Raw genomic sequence first — 23,708 nt, 5'->3', positions numbered from 1 at the left:
ACTTTGGTAATAACGTATTTTTTTAACCAAATTACTTTGTAATAACCAACATCTAAAACCTATTAATGTTCACAGCAAAATAATTGTTAATAACCAAATTTTTTAAACGTTAACAACCAAATAATGTGATAACCAGAATTTTAAAAAGTAATTTTGATAACAAAATAATGTTTTAATAACCAAAATGTAAAACCGATTCATGTTAATAACTAAATATTTTTAATAATCAAAACTTAAAATCAATCAATTTTAATAGCCAAATTATTTTAAAATCTTCATAGTTCTAAATGTGTGGAGCTATTTGTAACGCTGCGTGTTACAATGTGAAACATTTGTTAAAACGTTGACAACTTTTATGAAGGATTTTGTTACATTTTGTGCAACATATTTAACTGGGATTAATTTAAATGCAAGGTACATTTTTAAACATATTAGCTATTTTATATTCTGCAGCCGGCGGACGAGGAAAAAAATCTAATCTCAAAGTCGGTTTAATGACCATAATTTGCGTAAAAATAAGACAAGTTTATGAAATCTTTCACTCTCTGGTGTGTATGTTGTCTTTAAAAAAGTTGTGTAAACTTGATAATAATCTCCGGGGCTGGGTAGAGCGAGGAATGATAAGGCGTATCATTGATGATCGGGCGAGATAAGCAAATCCCACGCTCCTGGAGGGGAAGAGTGGCCCGGGAGAGGCGATGAAAGGCGGTGGTGGATGGGAGAGAGCGGCTTGGAGAGGGAGCCTTCACCTCGTCCCCGCGACCACTCGTTAAAGGGAATCAGTGTGGGGAGTAGAGGCGCTGCTGCTGCTGCTGCCAGCGGCCCGAGCACAAACGCTGCACCCACCCACCTACCCACACACACTGGGGCCAGCTCATCTCTCTCCAACCATCAGACAGGGACATCAGAGCCATGTGAGAAATTGTTACCCCTCTGCCCTCTCCCCATCCCCTCTCTCCCTCTCACCCCCCTCTCCCTCTCACCCCCCCTCTCTCTCTCTCCCTCTCACTCCCTCCCCCCTCTCCCTATCGCCCTTTCTCATCCCCCCTCTCCCCTATCCCCTCTCCCCACCCCCTCTCTCCCTCCCTCTCCCCTCCTCTTTCCCCCTCTCTCTCCCCCTCTCACTCCCTCCCCCCTCTCCTTATCGCCCTTTCTCATCCCCCCCCTCACCCTCCCCTCTCCCACCTCTCCCCCATCCCCTCCCTCCCCCCCTCTCTCTGTCCCAGCAGCCACCGTGAGCCCAACACCCTCTGGTACACAACTCCATGCCAATCTGGTGCCCAATTCCCTTCGGAAAGCGGATTAATGTTGGGCAGATTATTGCTTTAAACCCACCCGCCCCCTCCCTCCCCTCCTCCTTCAAGCAGGACTGGAAAGTGCAGAGAGGATTAAAGAGACCGCGCCCGGGAGGTGAGGGGAGGGAGAGAGAGAGGGAGAGGGGGGAGTGAGAGAGGGGAGGGGAGGGAAGAGATAGAAAGGGGAGGGAGAGAAAGATAGATAGAGAGAGAGCGGGGAGAGAGGAGAGGGAGAGAGGAGAGGAGCGTGGAGCCGGTGGGACAGGAGCGGCGATGTGATCGGGGAGAGACTGTGAGCGGAGTTCTGTCCCCTCTCTACCCCCCAGCCCCACTCTCCCCACCTGTATCTGCCCCCATTAAACGGCAACATTCCCCTTCAATGCAGCGTTGCCTTGCCGCCTGGGAGCCGCTGAGCTGAGCTGAGCTGAAGCAGCGGTGCTTTCTGCGGGTCGGGTCGGCACCCGATGCCTCTGCTCCCCCCTCGTGTGACGGCGCTTTGGGTCGTGAGTTTGTGTGGAGCCCCCCGCCGCTGCCCACCGCCGCCGCGCCGACCATGACAGCGTGGACTGTGGCCATCCTCGCCACCGTGCTGGGGCTTCACTGGCCGGTCACCGCCAAGAAAAACTCCAGGATCAGTCAGCACACTGAGCCCTTCAACACCACGCTGAGCAACAGTGAGGAGGTTAGTGAAGCCGCACACACTCACACACACACACACACACACACGCACACACACACACACACACACACACACACACACACACACACACACACACACACACACACACCTCACACACACCCTCACACACACACACACACACACTCACATATCCGCACTCTCACAATTCACACACAAACACACACACACTCTCAGACACACACTCACGTATATATGCACACTCTCACATTCACACACTCTTTCTCACACACACACTCTCTCACTCACACACACTCACAATCACACACTCGCAATCACACACACACACACACACCGTGTTACCGTGGGTCAAGAAATCACTATCAAAATCCCCTTGTTTTCTTGAAAGCTCTGACAGAGGCCACCTTCAGATGTGATCAATGTCCAACAGTGAAGTCACAGAGTCATGCCGCATGAAGTGTCCAAGATGCTCCATCTAAGATAATCCCAGTTACCCACATTTGGCCCATGTTCATCTGAACCTTTCCTATCAGTTCACCTGTCTAAATGTCTTTTAAATGCTGTGATAGTACATGCTGCGACCACCTCCTGAGTCAGCTCCTTCCCACCACCCGCTGTGAAAATGTTGCCCCTCGGGCTTCTATTAAATCTTTCCCCTCTCACCTTAAACCAATGTCATAGAAACATAGAAAATAGGTGCAGGAGGAGGCCATTTGGCCCTTCGAACCAGCACCACCATTCATTGTGATCATGGCTGATCGTCCCCAATCAATAACCTGTGCCTGCCTTCTCCCCATATCCCTTGACTCCACTAGCCCCTAGAGCTCTATCTAACTCTCTCTTAAATCCATCCAGTGACTTGGCCTCCACTGTGATCCACTCGAAAGGATGATTGAAATAAAATTAATTATAAAACTGATATGAAGATAGTATGAAGGAGAGATACTCATTGAATAGTTTATTCAAAGAGCATGGAAAATTCTCTTTTTAATTCTTAATTTCAGACTGAGTGGAGAGTTTTAATATCCGAGCATGTATGACAGATATGAAAGCACAGTGGTGCAACGCAGAGTTGCCCCTTGTGTATAAGGAATGGATATGTAACTGGGATAATGTAGAACGAGTGTGAACAGATGATTAACAGTTGGCGTGGACTCTGGTGGCCGAAGGGCCTGTTTCCGTGCTGCATCTTACAATCAGTCTAACTGGCAGAATGGAATTGAATCCTTACAGGAGGTAGGGTGGGAAGATGGTTGTGAGAGTCAAAGTTAAATGGATTTAATGGCTAGCCTGTCCCCTGACCTGAAGAGAGAAGGAAATAGTCAGAATTGACCTTGTGAAGGTGAGAACAAGTATGATAACTGACAGCAAAAGTAATAAGATTTGACTTCCCCACTGCACCAGCATCTGCAGTTCCTCCCGCACACAACATGGACCTTGGGTGCTACTGCCAGTTCCCATGGTCAGGCAAGACACTGTGAAGAAAACTGGCATTCTAAAATAAGGCAAATCAAATTAATACTGCCTGATAAGGAAAAATGAGGTTGATAGCGTTTAATAGAAGTCTCGCTATCCTTTTCTCCACGGCTATCCGGTCGTGTTGGAGGTTCAACAATCTGTTGGCAGGGTTTAGTTGGCACGGATGACAGAGAGCTGCCCACTGGCACTGTGAATGTCAATGTACTTGCGTTCCCATGTCCTTCACTGGCGTGATTCTGTTTCAAGCTGTTTCATTAAATCAGGAGTTTCCATGAATAATATCCATCCCGTGTTCAGGGAGTTCTTCTGTCCGAGTTATCCTCAGAATCCAGCAGGAATGAGGAAAGTCGGGATCGTACGTTTCTGCTGTCAAAGCAAAGTTGACGTTTTAAAATGAGTTTATTTGAAAAATAATAATTTAAGTAAGGCCGAGACCATCATAAATGAATGCACCGTGTCTGAAGGATGGTCCCGACCTGAAACGTCACCTTTCCATAACTTCCTGAGTTGCTGCCTGACAATATGACAATAGACAATAGGTGCAGGAGTAGGCCATTCGGCCCTTCGAGCCAGCATCGCCGTTCAATGTGATCATGGCTGATCATCCCCAATCAGTACCCCGTTCCTGCCTTCTCCCCATATCCCCTGACTCCGCTATTTTTAAGAGCCCTATCTAGCTCTCTTGAAAGTATCCAGAGAACCTGCCTCCACCATCCTCTGAGGCAGAGAATTCCACAGAATTCGGACCTGCTGAGTTATTCCAGTGGTTTGTGTTCTGTGCAAGATTCCAGCTTTATGCAATTCCTTGTGGCTCGATTCATAAATTCTGACTATTTTCAATGTCCAATAACAGCCTGAATATGGAACATGGAACAGTATAGCACAAGTAAAGGCCGTTCGGCCCACAATATCTGTGCTGAACATGATGCCAAGACCAACTCTTAAAACTGCCGGCACATAGAAACATAGAAAATAGGTGCAGGAGTCATCCAACTCAGTATCCTGTACCTGCCTTCTCTCCATACCCCCTGATCCCCTTAGCCACAAGGGCCACATCTAACTCCCTAAGAGTTTGTCAGAGGGCACATAATCCATAATCCTGGCTGACATTTTACAATTTCGTTGTACATGGTTCATGTTACAATGACAATAAAGAAACTATTCTATTCTAAACACATGTCAGATGTTGGACACATTTGGATTGTTGTCTCTGGCATTCTGGAGGTGGACAGGAGACCTGGTAGAAGAGTATAAAATGGTAAGAGGTGTAGATAGGGTAGACAGTCAGAACCATTTTCTCAGGGTGGAACTATTAAAAACTAATGGACATAGCTTCAAGGTGCCTTTGTACCTTTAGCGAGGAGATGAGGAGGGATTTCTCTAGTCAGAGGGTGATGAATCTGTGGAATTGATTGGAGGCCAAGCCAATGGATATTTTTAAGGTGGAGATTGATAGATTCTTGATGAGTACGTGTGTCGGGGGTTATGGGGAGAAGGCAGGAGACTGGGGTTGAGAGGGAGGGATAGATCAGCCATGATTGAATGGCAGAATAGAGGTGATGGACCGAATGGCCTAATTCTGCTCTGAAACGTATGAGCTCCGATCAGTCACTATTTGGATTGTTCAAACTGTAGTCAGTATCTCCTCACAGACGTGATCTATAATTAAAGTCAGGAGAGCTTTGTCACTTTTGTTGCTTTTAAATCGCGTTGCCACCCCCACAATACGGTGTGGGCTTCTCCAGATACATCAGAGACAGCTTCACCATCGGGTTGCGTCACGGCTTGGCCTGGGAACAGCCCTGCCCAGGTCCTCAACAAATTGTAGAGAGTTGCAGATTTAGCCCAGTCCATCACACAGACCAGACTCCCCACCATTGACTCCATCTACACTTCACGCTGCCTCGGAAAAGCCGCCAACATAATAAACGACGTGCCCCACCCCGGTCGTTCCCCCCCCCCCCCTCCGTCTGGCAGAATGTACGGAAGCTTGAAAGCGCGCACCACCACCCTCAAGAACAGATTCTTCCCCTCTGCTATCAGGCTTCTGAACGGCCTTTCCATAAGCTAGAGTACTGCCCGATTCACCTCTACCCCATTGAGGACATTGGACCTTGTCTACAAAGCTGAGAACTATATTCTACACTCTGTATCTTCCCCTTTGCTCTACCTGTTGTACTTGAGTTTGACACGATTGTATTCATATATAGTATTATCTGATCTGATTACATTTAATATGTAGAAATGAGAGATGACCTGTTTCTGAGGATGAATAAGGAGGGACCTGTGGTCAGATGTGGAAATGCTTTAGTGGGAACAGAGGGTCTGATACATAGATCATTACAGGTGGTAAAACGAGTTCAGAAATGTGCTTGCAAAGATGATATCTAAATGGAGATTAGAAACAATGAGGACATCAACTCTGGGTCAGGATTATAGAGGGTGCAATGGAAACAGGCCCTTTGGCCCAACGTGCCCACTCCGACCATCATGCCCCATCTACACTATTCCTACCTGCCTGCATTTGGCTGTTATCCTCGAAACCTGTCCTATCCATGTACCTGTCCAACTGTTTCTTAAACGTCGGGGTAGTCCCAGCCTCGACTACCTTCTCCAGCAGCTCGTCCCATATACCCGCCACCCTTTTTCCCTTTCACCTTAAGCCAATATCCTCTGGCCCTCGATTCTTCCCCGGCTCTGGGCAAGAGACTCTGTGCTTCTACCCGATCTATTCCTCTCAGGGGGGAGAAGGAACTCCACCAGTGATGGCGGGGGGTGGTGTGTGTGGGAGATGGACCTTCATCTGTCCAGGCTACAGTCTGGTGTTAGGGGAAGGCTGCTCCACCTCTGTCGGAAGCCACTGGGAGCAACCCAGCCTGTAGTTGGTGGGATCGTCCTTCAATCAGTGAACTCCATCTGGTCAAGATTCCGATTAATTTGAAAGCCAAGTCACACTACAAGGGAGATAAAGATCTTGGAAAATATCCTTTCATCCCCATGTGAAGGGATCTGAGGCTGCTAGCCCTCAAAATAACTTGCCACTTGCAAAGAGGGCATGAGATAGGTCTGAGATAAACCTCTGAACACGTTGGGTGATAAATCTGGCTGGTACGTACATCCTGCTTGGTGGACGAAGCCTGGCGTGGGCAGGTCGTGCCAACTAGAGTGTGGTGCCCATGGTTCTGCCCCTTCCTGGGCACCTCTAACTGCAGCATCTGCAGGCTCCTGTGTTATTTGGTTATTTTCGGTTTAGTTTAGAGATACAGCGCGGAAACAGGCACTTGGAGTCCAGGCGGACCGGCGATCCCCGTACATTAACACCATCCCACACCCACGAGGGACAAATTACAGAAGCCAATTAACCTACAAATCTGTACGACTTTGGAGTGTGGGAGGAAACCCAGGGGACCCAGGAGAAAGCCCACGCGGTCACAGGGAGAACGTGCAAACTCCCTACAGACAGCACCCGTAGTCAGGATCGAACCCGGGTCTCTGGCGCTGTGAGGCAGCAACTCTACCGCTGCGCCACCGTGCCGCCACCAGAGCATAAGCCATCATTACTAAAATACAAAGTACAAGCCAGATCACAATCTAACACCATTCCATTCTAATTCTAACACATGGAGATATAGTATGTAGGAAGGAACTGCAGATGCTGGTTTAAACCGAAGATAGACACAAAAAGCTGGAGTAACTCAGTGGGACAGGCAGCATCTGTGGAGAGAAGCAATAGGTGATGTTTCGGGTTGAGACCCTTCTGCAGACTGACCCACTGAGTTAACTGCAGCTTTTTGCGTCTGTTTTACAGAGAGAATTGGCACAAAAAAACCAGCGAGTATCCTTGTTTCTATGTTATCTGTTTACATGTTCCGTTTCTCTGCAGCCTAATACCTAATTGGCACACGGGCGATGGGCAGAGTTTGCTCACAGGCTGTCAGTGTAGACATCTGCCCATGACGCGATGAATTAGCAGCCCGTTTAATTGCAGCCTCACTGAATGACACGGATACACGGACTGCGATATTGCAATAAGTCTGTCAGCAATGCCTCGACTGCCTCCGGCGCTGTCGTTCAGTTTCTGTGGTGACAGACTCCAAACCCCCACCACAAGGCCAACATAATTGGAATGCCTGCTGTACCTTTACAGTGCAGGAAGGAACATGTGCGGGAGGTTTCACACCTTGCTGTTTGCCTGCCTGCACGGTGACATGGATCGCTTGCACTGAACGCCTGTAACAAGGGAGATTACAGTGAGGTGTACACAAGATATGTCTCTATCGTTTGGCTCCGAGACTGCCAGCGAGCTGGGGTTGGAGACCCATGTCATGTCTGGTGAAAGCCATGTTGTTTTTCTTGGTTCTTGGGTTCTTGGTCCTCCAAAATGTTCCAAATGGAATTTAAACTGGAGGTGGTGGAGGGAGGACTTAAGCCAGAAAGGGTTATTGGGAAGAAAGAGCTACCTTAAATTTAGTTGCACCTGGTTGGGTAACTATGGTAGGGTGAAGATTATTCCATGGTTTAATTTTGTGGATTGCTGGAACTCAGTCCCGACATAGAACATAGAATAGGTGCCGTTTTTAGTTTTAGTGATTCGTTCTAGAGATTTCAGGCCCTTCGGCCCACCGAGTCGGCCCCGACCAACAATATCTAAACTACTCAGTGCTCTAATGAATGGCCATCAGCAAGTCCCATCTCCATTTCATTGCAGATGCTGCCTAACCTGCGGAGTATTCCTCGTGTTGCTTCATTTGTGGATTTATAAATTTAGTCAAGGTCTTGCAGCACCAGACGGGCCCTTTGGCCCAACTCATCCATGCTGACCAAGGTGCCACATCTAAGCTCGTCCCATTTGGCCCATTTACCTACTACACCTGTCCTAGTCATGTACCTGCCCAATAAGTCTTTTAAATGCAGTTATAGTACCTGCCTCAATTACCTCCTCTGGCAGCTCAATCTTCAAGGATTAGATTAGATTAGATTCCTTTATTTGTCATTCAGATCTTTCGGTCTGAATGAAATTTCGTTGCCTGCAGACGTACATATAATAATAAAAACCAAAACACACAATAAGCACAAATTAACATCCACCACAATGAGTTCATTCACCAGGCACCTCCTCACTGTGATGGAGGCAAAAGTCTTAAAGTCACTGTCTCTTCCCCTCCTTGTTCTCACGAGACGGAGTGTATGTAGTGTAAATCTATTTGCCACAACTACCTTTGTAATGTCTGTATATTAACGCTAGTGTATCATGCAAATTGTACCAAAAGTAAATGTTCAAGATTACCCGATCTTTGGAAGTCTTGAACATTAGATGTCGTGGAAGGAAGCTGGGCTTTTGTTGAAGGTGCGTGTCAAGACTGATAACTGATATCAAAGCAGGGTGTTGTTGGTCCATGGACAGGCTATGTTTTAACCTGGCCAGGACAAGTAAGGTGAGTTTTCTTTCACTCAGATCCCTGTATTTGTCCGCTGATGAGAATGTCGTTTGGAAATTAACTACCAAACAATCTGAAAGATATTTGAAGAGGGGGTCCTGCCCCGGAACATTATCCAGTCTGAAGAAGGGTCCCAACCCGAGACATTGTCTGTCCATTCCCTCTACAGATGCTGCCTGACCCGCTGAGTTCCTCTAGCACTTTGTGTTTTGCTTAAGATTCCACATTCTACAGTTTCAGTTTAGTTTATTGTCACGTGTACCGAGCTTTTGTTGCCTCCTTTGTACGGTTTTGTGTGTGTGTGTGATTGTTCTGTGAAGCATACCCTTCACAGAACAATCTCAGCACCACAGGTCAGGATGAAACCTATGCTCTGGGACCGGTGAGGCAGCAGCTCTACCAGCTTCTAGTGAGAACCTCTCCCACAAAATCAGCTCCAATCTATGGGCGAAATGTTGAATACTTCGACAGCTGGTTAAGCTGCAGCCCCAGGTTAAACCAGCTGTCAAAGGATTGGAATGTCTCTGACATCGTCAAACATTCAGAAAGTATTAAAAACTAATCACACAATTAAAAAAAAAAAAATTATTTAGAAAATAAACAAATCTTAAAACACTTAACGACCATAGAAAAAGAATACTATGCATTTAATTTTACTCAATTAAATATATGTTTTTAAATGGACCGAAACTGATCTGTGGCATGCAGCTGTGTCTGTTGCTACAATGAATGGAGCTGCTGAGCTGGTGCCAGGTCCCTTGTGCCGGCCACAGTAGGCAGATTACACAGAGTAACTGCTGGGAAACTGGCAGCTCTCTCCCCAGCTCCGGACGCCCCCGATGAGTCCAAGATCAGAGAGCAATTAGTACCAGGCTGATCAGCCCTGGGACTTTGGGACTTCTGCAAGTGTATTCATGCATTTATTTTATTCACCTGGACCCAATTACAGTGGAAGGCTTTTGTTTGTGTGCGCTGTCCAACCAAGTCATAGAGTCGCGGAGTACTACAGCACGGAAACAGACCCTTCGGCCCAACTTGCCCATGCCGACCATGAAGCTCCATCTATGCTAGTCCCACATGCCCGCCCATATCCCTCTAAACTTTTCCTATTCAAATCTCTATCCTAATCAGATAATTCTATACAAGCACTCTCCGAGTGATGTATTTATTTTTAGTTTAGTTTAGTTTAGAGATACAGTGTGGAAACAGGCCCTTCGGCCCACCGAGTCCGCACTGACCAGCGATCCCCGCACATTAACACTACCCTACACACACTGGAAACACTTTTACATTTACACCAAGCCAATTAACCTACAAACCTGTACAACTTTGGAGTGCGGGAGGAAAACCGAAGATCTCGGAGAAAACCCACACAGGTCACGGGGCAAACGTGCAAACTCCTTACAGACAGCACCCATAGTCAGGATGCTGACTAGAGTCATCTCTAAACTAAACTAAACCTTATGGTGACAACAGCCTCTGAAGAATGGTCTCAACGTGAAACTAGCCTCATCTGCTCATTCCCTCCCCAGATGCTGTCTGACCCGCTGAGTCCTCCAGCACTTAGTGTTTTATTGAAGGAGATTCACTAAGCAGAGAAAACCTAGTTTAGTTTAGTGTTAGTTTAGCGATACAGTGCGGAAACATGCCCTCCTGCCCACCGAGTCCGCAGTGACCAGCGATCCCGCGCACTATCCTACACACTAGGGACAATTTACAATTATACCAAACCGATTAGCCTACAAACCTGTACAACTTTGGAGTGTGGGAGGAACCCGGAGCACCCGGAGACAACCCACATGGTCACGGTGAGAACGTACAAACTCCGTACAGACAGTGCCCGGTGTCAGGGTCGAGCCAGTGTCTCTGGCGCTGTAAGGCAGCAACTCTACCGCTGCGCCACCGTGCCATTCGTTGAGGTCCTAGTTGGAGGGCAGTTTTTGAAGTGATTTCTGCCACTGATGGCCTGTGTGCGTGGCAAGGCGGCCATTTTATTTTCAGATGTCATCCTTGGGGAATAGTGTTGGCAATCTAATCAGCAGGTTTTGTTGCTGAGGGTGGTCTTGTGAGCATGCTGAGTAGGTGATGTACAATGTTTATTCAGGCCAGGGCGGGGAAATCTACCCCTTTGATCAGGAGATGTTTTTCTTCACTTCCTTAAAACCCCCCCTCGTGGGTTTTGTTTGACGAGCTGCTTGTGATTAAAAGAAAGATTTGCAATTCTTTGAGCGTCTTTCACAACTTTTCCAAACCACTTCATAGCCAAGATTTGGCAGGATTAGATGTTTATCAAGACATGCTGAATTTCCTCCCAATTTGCAAATTTACAAACACTTATGGGGCTGTCCCACTGTACGAGCTAATTCAAGAGCTCTCCCGAGATTAAATAAAAATCAAACTCGTGGTAAGCACGTAGAATGCACGTAGCGGGTACGTCGGAGCTCGGTGACGTCTCTTAGCGGCTCGTAACGCTAACGGCAGGTACTCGGGAAACGCGGTAAGCTCGTGAAGACTCATGAAGATTTTTCAAGATGTTGAAAAATGTCCACGAGAGCCCCGAGTACCGACGAGTGGCCATTACTGTAAATCTCCGAGTTCGAATCAGGAGAAACTCGGGAGAAGTCTTGAATTAGCTCGTACTGTGGGACAGCCCCATTATCAATCTGAATCCACTCATAGTAACAAAAGGCAGAAGTGTTTTGTTTTTGTTCTTTTGATGTCACTTTTCTATCATTTCGGCATTCCTATCAAATGAAACCAATTATTTAAAGAAAGAAATGTTTTATTGAATTAGGCATTTTTATTTTTTTATATTTTGATGGATTGTGTGAAGCATTGCATGTTATAAAGACTTTCATAAGTTCATAAGTGATAGGAACCATTCGGCCCATCAAGTCTACTCCACCATTCAATCGTAGATTGCAACCATCACGTGGTCCGCCCTGTTTCAACAAATGCAATCAACCCGGTGTGCACAATCAAATAAGATCAAATAGAACAAGTTGTCCTCCAACTTTAGGCTGTGCACGCCATACACAAGAAGAAGATAGCTGATCTATCTTTCTCTCTCAACCCCATTCTCCTGCCTTCTCCCCATAGCCCCTGACACCCGTACCAACCAATGATACATTGATAAATGTTTAATATTCTTTGATGAATTCTACATCCTCTCACCACTAATTTAATACAAAATCAAAATTAATTCTTAATAGTAAACATGGTTTTTAACTCTTGACATTTTCATTCATTACCAGTCGAGTGCTTTTAAAAACATAGTCACTGTTCCAAATACATGTTATTTTTATTTGTTTCGAGCAATGACCTCTCAGGTCAGGGTTTTTGATGTTGTCTGTAGCCATCAGGTCTACAGGCAAGAATTGGACCATGATGATCAGTAACAAACCTCTTGTTAAAAGCTACCATTCCAGCATCTTTAATCCAGAGCCGTTTACTTTGTAACTTAACACATCACAGTGTTGGGAAGTTAAGTCAATAAATCAACACCAGGTCAATGCAAGTGGTCACCTCACACATGAACTGGTTTTAGTCATGTTTTGTTTGTAAGATTATAGCCCAGCCCAGCCCGTTCCAAAATTAGTTCCTTCAGATGAGCTCTGAGAATGTTGTGTTGTGGCAGCTTGATAATTGTAGTTTAGTTTGTTGTGGAAACAGGCCCTTCGGCCCATTGAGTCCATGCTGACCGTCGATTAGATATTGCCACTAGTTCTGTGTTATCCAACGTTGTCATCCACTCCCTGCACCAGAAGCGGCAATTTACAGCGGGCCGATTAATAGACAAACCCGCACGTCTTTGAGAAGTGGGAGGAAACTGGAGCACACGTGGTCACAGGGAGAACATGCGATGTATACCAAGATGGAGCCAGGGGTCTCTGGCACTGTGAGCTCTACCAGCTGTGCCACTGTGCTGCCCTTCACATAGTGACCGGGTGGGTATCCTCCCACATCCCAAAGACATTGTAGGTTCTGCTGCCTACTGTAAATTGTGCAAAGAGTGGATGAGAAAGCGAGATAACATAGAACTAGTGTGAACGGGCCATCAATGGTTGGTGTGGACTCGGTGGGCCGAATGGCCTGTTTCCATTCTGTATCTCTAAACCCAACTAAACATCCAAGCAATTTCCCCCGTTTAAAGAAATGTTATTGTTGATCTATGTACAAATCTTCAGAGGTAGACAAAAGTGCTGGAGAAACTCAGCGGGTGCAGCAGCATCTGTGGAGCGAAGGAAATAGGCAACGTTTTCGGGCCGAAACCCTTCTTCAGAAAAGGTTTCTCCAGCACTTTTGTCTAAACCTTCGATTTTCCAGCATCTGCAGTTCCTTCTTAAATACAAATCTTCAGGGTCCTTCATGGCCTTCCCAAAAGATCTGCAGTTCCTGGTGTCTGACATTTGAGTTAGTTTTAGTTTAGTTTAGAGATACAGCGCGGAAACAGGCCCTTCGGCCCACTGAGTCCGTGCCGATCAGCGATCCCCGCACACTCACACTATCCGACACACACTATGAGCAATTCACAATGACGCCAAACCAATTAGCCGGCGGACCAATATTTATGACAACAAATCAACTTATTCCTTATTTTTTATCCCTTTTTCCCCACCTCAAGGGGCCTTTCCTCCAGACACCCTCACCCAGGCCCGCCGCGGGTGGAAGAGCAGGACATGGACAACTTCATGACTTCCGTCGCCAGTGCCAGTCCTTGGCCAGCCAACAGGTGGCGCCCTCGCTGCAGGGTGAGACCATCCATGTGAGTCCAACCCCCGCTTTGCCCAGAGAGTTGGAGGCCACCACAGTCCAACCTCGCTGACTGGGGCCTCCACAGAGCCCGGGAGACCAGTGCGGTTTGGTGTTTAGAGACAGGGCATGGAAACAGCTCCCTCGGGCCAACCCCAGTCCAAGACTACCATCGATCACCCGCTCGCACCTGTTCTGTGTTATCCCACTTACTCATCCACCCTCACACACACTCAGGGCAATTTTCCTCACCTTGCACTAAACCTTATTCCCTTATATCATGTGTCTGTGCACTGTGAATGGCTCGATTGTAATCATGCATCATCTTTCTGCTGGCTGGCTTGTTTGCCCGCAACAACAATATTTTTACTGTACCTCGGTGCATGTGACAATAAACTAAAAGGGAAACTGAAACCGGGAGAGATATGGATAGGGCGGCACGGTGGCGCAGCGGTAGAGTTGCTGCCTTACAGCGCCTTGGACCCGGGTTCGATCCTGACCATGGGTGCTCTCTGTATGGAGTTTGTACGTTCCCCCCGTACCCCGCGTGGGTTTTCTCCGGGATCTCCGCACTCCAAAGGCGCACAGGTTTGTGGGCTAATTGGCTTGGTAACCCGAAACGTCGCCTGTTCCTTCGCTCCATAGATGCTGCCTCACCCGCTGAGTTTCTCCAGCATTTTTTGTCTACCTTCGATTTTTCCAGCATCTGCAGTTCTTTCTTAAACATATATGTATCTAGAGATAGGTAGATACAGAGGGTGGTGGGTGCCTGACCAAAGTGCCAGGGGTGGTGGTGGAACAGGTATGATAGTGATGTTTCAAAGGCTTTTGGATAGGCACATGGATATGTATGGAACAGGGGGATAGGGATCATGTGCGGCAGATGGGATTGTTTTAATGGAGGCACATTGGACAACAGATACTGTTTTGTAAAAATAGACAATATAAGTGATTAGACGTTGACACTAGTTCTGTGTTATCCAACGTTATCATCCACTCCCTACACACGAAGCGGCGATTTACAGCGGGCCGATTAACCGACAAAGCCGCACGTCTTTGGGAAGTGGGAGGAAACTGGAGCACCCGGAGGAAGCCCACGTGGTCACAGGGAGAACATGCGACGTATACCAAGATGGAGCCGGGATCTCTGGCACTGTGAGCTCTACCAGCTGTGCCACTGTCCCGCCCTTCAGATAGTGACCGGGTGGGCATCCTCCCACACCCCAAAGACATTGTAGGTTCTGAGGCCTTCTGTAAACTGCCCCAAGTGACAATTCAAAATAAGCAAAGTGCTGGAGTAACTCAACGGGGCAGGCAGCACCTCTGGAGAAGACGGACTGGAGATGTTTTTGGTCGGGACCCTTCCTCAGATCGATTGTGGGGGTGGGGGAGAAAGCTGGAAGAGAGATGGGGACGGGACAAGGTCTGGCAATTGCCTTCATCAGTGTCTTCATCAGTCAGAGTATTGAGTAGAGAAGCTGGGAGGTCATGGTGCAGTTATGTAAGACATTGGTGAGGCAACATTTAGGAAAAATGTGATCAGTTCTGGGCACCATCTTATAGGAAAGATGTTGTCAATTGGAAAGGGGGCAGAGAAGATTCACAAGGATGTTGCCAGGACTCGAGAGTCTGAGCTATAGGCAGAGGTTGAGTAGGCTGGGACTCTATTCCCTGTAGCGCAGGAGGATGAGGGGTGATCTTACAGGGGTGTATAAAGTCATGAGAGGAAAAGATCGGGCAGACGCACAGAATCTCTTGCCCAGAGTGGGGGGAATCAAGAACCAGAGGACTTGGGTTTAAGGTGAAGGGGGGAAAGATTTATTAAGAATCTGAGGGGTAACATTTTTGCACAAAGGGTGGTGGGTGTATGGAACGAGCTGCCAGAGGAGGCAGGTATAATCGTGACGTTTAAGAAACAATTAGACAGGTACATGGATAGGACAGGTTTAGACGGATGTAGGCAGGTGGGACTAGCGTCGATGGGACATGTTGGTTAGTATGGGCAAGTCGGGCAGAAGGGCCTGTTTCCACACAGTGTGACTCTCTGACCGTATGGCATTTGGTATTACAGATCATCAGAAGACTAGTGGGAAAGGGGGAATAACACTTCCGATGACTCCTGGCCGGAAACGTGTGGAAAGACACACAGAGACACACACCAGAGACACAAGGGTTCGATGGCTTACAGTTTGAGACCGTTAGATCACAGCGCCTTTGGCGAACAGCCAAGCATCCTGGGATGTATGACGGGGTTCGGAGGTCGGGGGCCGGGGGGGTCAAGAGTGTTTTATTGTCATGGGCCCCCAGTCAATAGATCGACTTCGATAGAACAATGACATTCTTACTTGCAGCAGCACAACAGAATATGTAAAGATAGTACGCTGTAAACAATATAATAAATGAGAAAAACAAAAATCAGTGTGTGTGTGTGTATACATAAGCACACACAATATTAGTGCCAAATGACAAAATCAATGCCCCCCAAGCCTATGTAGTTTCAGACGTTATTTGGAGGTTGACAAAAATGCTGGGGAAACTCATGGGGGTGCAGCAGCATCTATGGAGCGGAGGAAATAGGCAACTGGCTCAAAGTCTATTGAAGGTAGGCAAAAGTGCTGGAGAAACTCAGCGGGCGCAGCAGCATCTATGGAGCGAAGGAAATAGGCAACGTTTCGGGCCGAAACCCGGAAGGGTTTCGGCCCGAAACGTTACCTATTTCCTTTGAGTTTCGTCATGAAACGTTGCCTATTTCCTTCGCTCCATAGATGCTGCTGCACCCGCTGAGTTTCTCCAGCATTTTTGTCCACCTTCGATTTTCCAGCATTTGCAGTTCCTTCTTAACCACTTATTTGGAGGGTTTTTTCGAGCACGCTCTCCTCTTCTCTCCCACCCTCGTTCTCCCACTAGTTTCACTGTCCTACTGATTGCATCCTACTGGTTGTGTGCCTCGTTGTCCCCTTCCCCCTCAGTCAACAATGATCCATTTCTACATTTCCCTTGGCCTTCGTCCCCTCTGATCTCTCGTTTTCTCACCGTGCCCTGAAGAATTAGGGGTAAGCCGATGTCTGGAACGGAGACGAGGAAAAACTCTCTCCGCCCAGAGGGTTGTGAATCTGTGGAATCCTCTGCCTCAGAAGGCAGTGGAGGCCAATTCTCTGGATGCGTTCAAGAGAGAGTTAGATAGAGCTCTGAAAGATAGTGGAGTCAGGGGAGAAGGCAGGAATGGGGTACTGATTGTGGATGATCACAGTGAATGGTGGTGCTGGCTCGAAGGGCTGAATGGCCTCCTCCTGCACCTATTGTCAATGTATCTATGTATCCTTTGATCAACTGTCCAAATTATTTTGTTACTGTTTGGCATTTTCCCACTGAGGTACCTGGAGATATTTTTTGCTTTCTTAAAAAGGCATTATAAACGAAGGTCGCTAATGTTGCTAATGTCAATGGACTATTGTCTATATCTCTAGATCTCCCCCCCCCCTCGACTCTCAGTCTGAAGAAGGGTCTCGACCCGAAACGTCACCCATTCCTTCCCTCCAGAGATGCTGCCTGTCCCACTGAGTTACTCCAGCATTTTGTGTCTGATCTTTGGAGGTTGTGATGTTTAACCACCTGACAGCCAGAGGGTCTAGACTCTGAGGGTAGTAACAGAGAGACACCGGAGGGATAATCCTTGTGCTTATTCCCAGCTGCTGGAGAGTCGGGAACATCGTCCGGTGGATCCACATTCTTCCTGGATTAAATTTGTACAACTGGATGGAGCCAAGAAAAGCAAGAAGTGCCGGTCCAATCGCAAGAAAGTATTGGTATTTTTGGTCGGATTCTTTGTAAACGCTCGGTTTCATTTCCAACTCTCCCCTCTGTGACTCTGTCCTTGCGTAAGGTGTGGTGGGCAGCCAGTGGCCATGAGCCCGTGACTCCCGACGTAACACCTCTTGTCCAACGCTCACAACCAGTGGCGGACTGGCCAGGGTGTCAGCTTGCCCGATGGCAAGTGGGCCCCCTATAACAAGTGGGCCCCTGATGAAGTGGGCCCCCTTTGTCTCCTGGCAACCAATATTTTTAGACCCAGTCCGCTACTGCTCACACCCCCAATGATACATCAGCGGCCATGTTAGCCACCCGCGAGTCACAGCGCCAGGCGGTGGAGGGCTTTACCCAATCCGGCTGCCTGCCTGCCTGCCTGCCCCTTTCCCGGGGTTACCTCCGTGCCCGGGTGGGGTTAGAACGGGAATACCCACGGGCACCCCCGGGGGAGTTCCGGGACCGCTGGGCTCCGCAGGGTGTTGATTGCGTCCTCGATAAGGATTGTAACATAGTTGTACAATAAGTAACTAAGTAAGTTTGTTGGCCAAGTATTCACATACAAGGAATTTGCCTTGGTGCTCCGCCCACAATAGTTTATTAAGGATATTTGTTTGTATTGTATCATGGTGGTGGGTTCTGGTTTGTTTTATTGTCGTGTAATATTATTTTTTAATAATTGAATACATTTTTTGAATTAAAAAAAAATATACAGCAGCGGTAAAAGGGGCACAAAGACGTACAGGTTTGTGTCGGTTAAATTGTGTCGGTTATTGTGTGGGAAGGAACTGCAGATGCTGGTTTAAACCGGAGATACTGTAGACACAAATAGCTGCAGTGACTCAGTTGGTCAGACAGCATCTCTGGAGAGAAGGAATGGGCGACGTTTCGGGTCGGGGTGGGTCGCCCATTCCTTCTCTCCAGAGATGCCGTCTGACCCGCTGTGCTACTCCAGCTTTTTGTGTCTATCCAGGTTTGTAGGTTAAATGTTCAAGAAGGGAACTGCAGATGCTGGAAAATCGAAGGTAGACAAAAATGCTGGAGAAACTCAGCGGGTGCGGCAGCATCAATGGAGCGAAGGAAAGAGGCAACGTTTCGGGCCGAGACCCTTCTTCAGACGAAACGTTGCCTATTTCCTTCGCTCCATAGATGCTGCCTCACCCACTGAGTTTCTCCAGCATTTTTGTCTAACTTTGTATGTAGGTTAATTGGCTTTGGTAAAATGGTAAATTGCCCCTAGTGTGTAGGTTAGTGTCGGCGGAGACTCCGTGGGCCAATAGACCCGTTGCCATGCTGTACCTCTGAAGTCTAAAGGTGGAGATGGAGTCAATGAAAGGAGGTTTGCTTACGTGATGGACTGGGCTGCGTCCACAATTCTTTGCAACATGAGAAATGAAGACGGATAAAACCAATTTAGATTCATGTGGGTAGATAAAAAACGTTGCCTATTTCCTTCGCTCCATAGATGCCGCCTCACCCGCTGAGTTTCTCCAGCATTTTTTGTCTGCCTTCCATTTTCCAGCATCTGCAATTCCTTCTTAAACATAGATTCACGCGGGGACAATTTTCAACATCATATGTCCGTCGGCAAACGGCTGGATGTTCTGCGGGGTTTGCGCACATCCTTGATTTGTGCTGCAGTTCACTGGAGGATAAAATTAGCCGGGGTACAAGCCCAGTTTTCTACCTGAGGCCCAGTGAGCAAAACACAAACAGACAGACATGGCCAACACTGGAGCGAAACACAAAGTGCTGGAGGAACTCAGCCGGTCAGGCGGCATCAGCGGGGGGGAATGGACAAGATTGGGCAAGGCTAATGCACCTGTTCCACTTAGGCGACTTTTTTGGGCGGGGTGTCGCCCGTATGGTCGTGAGTCGTCTCCTCAGTCGCTTCTTCCGTGTGGCGTGCACAGCCTAAAGTTGTTGGACAACTTGTTCTATTTGATCTTCCGTTTGTGCACGTCGAGTTGATTGCATTAGTCGAAGCAGGGCGGACCACGTGAAGGTTGCAACCTTCCGCCCCTCCTCAGTCGCTCAAAGAGTCGTAGCGTCTTTCTGGTCGCCGCTGGATTTACTACACGTTGAAACATTTTCGGAGACGGTCGGCGAATAGTGGCTTTGACGCCAATGAGCGTAGCTTGACTTCTCCTGGCATAGGCGCTGTGGTAGATGCCGCCAGGTTAACGTAGGTTGTCGCCAGGTTAACGTAGCTTGTCGCCAGGGTAACGTAGCTTGTCGCCAGGTTAACGTAGCTTGTCGCCAGGTTAACGTAGCTTGTCGCCAGGGTAACGTAGCTTGTCGCCAGGGTAACGTAGCTTGTCGCCAGGTTAACGTAGCTTGTCGCCAGGGTAACGTAGCTTGTCGCCAGGGTAACGTAGGTTGTCGCCAGGTTAACGTAGGTTGTCGCTGGTGCTGACTTCGGTTTTTTTCGTTATTAAAGTGATGATTCTATTTCAAATTTTGTGTCATAAGGGGGGGGGGTCCAGGGGGGGGGTCCAGTCGCCGTTTTGTTGGCCTGAAAGTCGCCGGCTGTCGCCTGACAATTGCCTAAGTGGGACAGGCCCTTTGGTGTTCAATTGTCTTGAGTTATGTTGAGTCCATCCTGTGTCCATCCTGTGCAACATCTCGCTGTGTTTCTCTCCCCCAGCCCAGCCTGTCGGGCCCCCCCGGCCCAGCGGGACCCCCGGGGCCGCCCGGACCCCCGGGAGCCGAGGTGACACCGGAGCTTCTGCTGCGTGAATTTAAAGCAATGGTACGAGGTAAGGTGCGAGCGTGGGGGGGGTGGGGGCTTGTGGTGGGGGTGGGGGCTTATGGGGGTGGGATTGGGGGCTAATGGGGGTGGGAGTGGGGGTGGGGCTTGTGGTGGGGTGGGGGCTTGTGGGGGTGGGATTGGGGGCTAATGGGGGTGGGAGTGTGGGTGGGGGCTTGTGGTGGGGGTGGGGGCTTGTGGTGGGGGTGGGGGGTAGTGGTGGGGGTGGGGGCTAGTGGGTGGGGGGGCTTGTGGTGGGGGCGGGGGGACTTGTGGGGGGTGGGGGCTTATTGGGGATGGGGGCTTGTGGGGTTGGGGGCTAGTGGGTGGGGGGGCTTGTGGTGGGGGTGGGGGCTTGTGGGGGTGAGGGTGCATGGTGGGTGGCTTGTGGGGGTGGGGCCCACCACAACACCACCCACTGTGTGCGGGGAACCACGGAGGGCTATTGTTCTTGCCGACAGTGTAGACAAGGTGAATGCTGCCTCCAAGATGGACACAAAATGCTGGAGTAACTCAGCGGGTCAGGCAGCATCTCTGGAAAGAAGGAATGGGTGACGTTTCGGATTGGGACCCTCCTTCGGTGTAAACCAGCATCTGCAGTTCCTTCCTGCACGTGGACTCTGGCTCCTTCTGTTCTGCAACTGATTATCAGAGGCTCAGTGTAGTTTAGAGATACTGCACGGAAACAGGCCATTCGGCCCATCGAGTCCACGCTGACCATCGATCACCTGTTGACACCAGTTATATGTTATCCCACTTTCCCATCCACTCCCTACACATTAGGGGGCAATGTTGGGATGGCCAATTAACCTACAAACCCGCACGTATTTGGGATGTCGGTAAAAACCCAAGTGGTCACAGGGAGAAGGTGCAAACTCCGTACAGACTTGTGTCTCTGGCGGTGTAAGGCTGTGCCACTGTGCCGCGCTGTCGGTTGGTTTAGGCATCATGTTCGGCACAGACATTGTGGGCCGAAGGGCCTGGTCCTGTGCTGTCCTGTTCCATGCTCTGTATTCCCCTGGTGCTGTCGGCTTGGAGTTTGCATGTACTCCCCATATCTATTTAACGAAAGGCCCTGACCCAAAACGTCGCCTGCCTATTCCCCCCCTCCCCCCCCCCAGGTGGTGCCCGGCCCTCTGAGTTCCTCCAGCACTTTGTGTTTCGGGACGAGCTGGGTGCGGCTGTGGGTAATTGTGGCATCACCTGTGAGGAGCTGAGGCACCTTTGCCGTGTTTTCCATTGCAGTTATGAGAGGAATCCACACACACATTGACAAGTTGCAGCATATTGTGTTGTCTGCTCTGCCCTGCCAGTGGGAGTGACTCACTCTCCCCACCAGCGGAGAAACCGCAGGCTTCATTCCTGGCCTTCCCACCGTGCTGATCAAGACTCTGCCCGCAGTCAGTGTGGGTCGAGAGTCGGCAGCAAGCAGCATCTACCGACGCTGGCCTGGCATGCACGTCATCCTCAAGTCCAAGATGTTGCCACAACCACTCCTTGAGTTTTCATAAAATCACAAGATATAGGAGAAAAATTAGGCCATTCGGCCCATCTACTCCGCCATTCAATCGTGGCTGATCTATCTCTCCCTTCCAACCTCTGGCACCCGTTTTCAAACGGCGGGCACAGTGGTAGAGCTGCTGCCTCACAGCGCCAGAGACCTGGGTTCGATCCCGACCTCGGGTGCTGCCTGTTTGCTCGTTCTCCCTGTGACCTCGTGGGTTTCCTCCGGGTGCTCCGGTTTCCTCCCACATCCCAAAAACAAGCGGGTCTGTACAGGTAGGTTAATTGGCCCTCTCTCTGTAAGTTCACCCTAGTCTGTAGGGAGAGGATGAGTAAGTGGGATAACATAGAACTAGGGTGATCGATGGTCGGTGTGGGCTCGGTGGGACGAAGGGCCTGTTTCCACGCTGTATTTTTCCAGCAATCGATTAATTAATGGGACGGGGACGGGGAAAGCCCCTGGACGCAAATGCCTTGTTTGCCAGGAGCAATGAGAGTGTTTGACAGGAACTATTGAAGGTGTGGCACTTCAGTACTCTTTGGACCAGGGAGATGACACATAGGTAACCGCAGCAAACTAGTCTCAACAGAGGAGAAGGGGAGAGGCCAGGAGAGATGCATCCCGCAAACATCCAAGAAGTCTATTACTTAGCTATCCCTAACCAAGCCACGATTATTTTACAAAAACACATTATGGGGTGAGATGAGAAAAGGTATATAGATGTTTGAGTCATAGAGTCACACTGCAGCATGCTGCCTTACAGCGAATGCAGCACCGGAGCCCCGGGTTCAATCCCAATTATGGGTGCTGACGTTACGGAGTTTGTACGTTCTCCCCGTGACCTGTGGCCCCTGGTTCTGGACTCCCCCAACATCGGGAACATGTTTCCTGCCTCTACACTAGTGTCCAAGCCCTTAATTCAAACAAGGGGACATGACTTGAGAATTAAGGGACTGAAGTTTAGGGGTAACATGAGGGGGAACTTCTTTACTCAGAGAGTGGTAGCTGTGTGGAATGAGCTTCCAGTGAAGGTGGTGGAGGCAGTTTCGTTTTTATCATTTAAAAATAAATTGGATAGTTATATGGATGGGAAAGGAATGGAGGGTTATGGTCTGAGCGCAGGTATATGGGACTAGGGGAGATTATGTGTTCGGCACGGACTAGAAGGGTCGAGATGGCCTGTTTCCGTGCTGTAATTGTTATATGGTTATATGGTTATATGGTTAACAATCATATATATGTTTCAATGAGATATCCTCTCATCCTTCTAAACTCCAGGGTGCGATCTCTAATATGAAGTGGGGGAAGGGAAGGGAAGCCTTGACATTGGCAGAGATTGTGAATGACCATGTTGGTGTGCTCTCTACCGTACACCTGTAGAGGGTTCAGTAGAGTGTTTAAGATGGAACTGCAGATGCTGGGAAATCGAAGGTAGACAAAAGTGCTGGAAAACTCAGCGGGTGCAGCAGCATCTGTGGAGCGAAGGAAATGATAAGATGCTTAGACCGGTTCTATTGAAGCTGCCCGGGCAAAGCTGAGATCCTCTCCCTTGCCCTTCTCAGAAGCAACAGAGAGACGAGCGGCAGTTCCCGGCGAAGTGCGCACGCCGCCCTCTCTCTCGGATGCCGACGTCCATCCTTACAGACGGGTCGACGAGGCGTTCCACTGCAAGCTGAGAGGGGTGGTCACCGTGGACAAAAGGACTCTGCGGGAACTGCAGAACTTCCAGGCGGTAAGGAAGCTGAGAGGCCCTTGTGGCTAACGGGATCAGAGGGTATGGAGAGAAGGCAGGTACGGGATACTGAGTTGGATGATCAGCCATGATCATATTGAATGGCGGTGCAGGCTCGAAGGGCCGAATGGCCTACTCCTGCACCTAATTTCTATGTTTCTATGTTAGCGCCCCATTCTCGCTAGGCGATTGGTAGGAGGTTTGCGGTAGGTGAGAGCCTCTCAGCTTCCTCATCTAACTCCCTCTTAAATATAGCCAATGAACTGGCCTCGACTACCCTCTGTGGCAGAGAGTTCC

At 48.9% G+C, this 23,708-nt stretch overlaps 1 protein-coding gene across 6 annotated transcripts in view; it reads left to right on the top strand.

Moving 5' to 3' along the window:
- Positions 1–1,250: 1,250 nt before the first annotated feature.
- c1qtnf12 (C1q and TNF related 12) overlaps positions 1,251–23,708 on the top strand; it is a 49,663-nt gene continuing 27,205 nt past the window's right edge. For 2 of the 6 annotated variants that reach the window (XR_004416570.1, XM_033048298.1), the window contains exons 1-5: positions 1,251–1,977; positions 13,495–13,635; positions 17,312–17,428; positions 20,074–20,185; positions 23,242–23,411. Coding sequence is in view for 5 of the 6 variants with exons in the window: in XM_033048298.1 (XP_032904189.1) it covers positions 1,849–1,977; positions 13,495–13,635; positions 17,312–17,428; positions 20,074–20,185; positions 23,242–23,411 (669 nt within the window). In the remaining variant the exon portion in view is untranslated. The remainder of the gene's footprint in view (positions 1,978–13,494; positions 13,636–17,311; positions 17,429–20,073; positions 20,186–23,241; positions 23,412–23,708) is intronic. The other 4 variants (XM_033048299.1, XM_033048301.1, XM_033048300.1 and 1 more) reach the window with 4 other exon arrangements.

Source organism: Amblyraja radiata, chromosome 31, assembly GCF_010909765.2.
Source record: "Amblyraja radiata isolate CabotCenter1 chromosome 31, sAmbRad1.1.pri, whole genome shotgun sequence".
In the NCBI taxonomy this organism is placed as follows: Eukaryota; Metazoa; Chordata; class Chondrichthyes; order Rajiformes; family Rajidae; genus Amblyraja; species Amblyraja radiata.
Note: the sequence above shows the minus strand (reverse complement) of the source record. Positions and strands in the feature narration are given on the sequence as shown.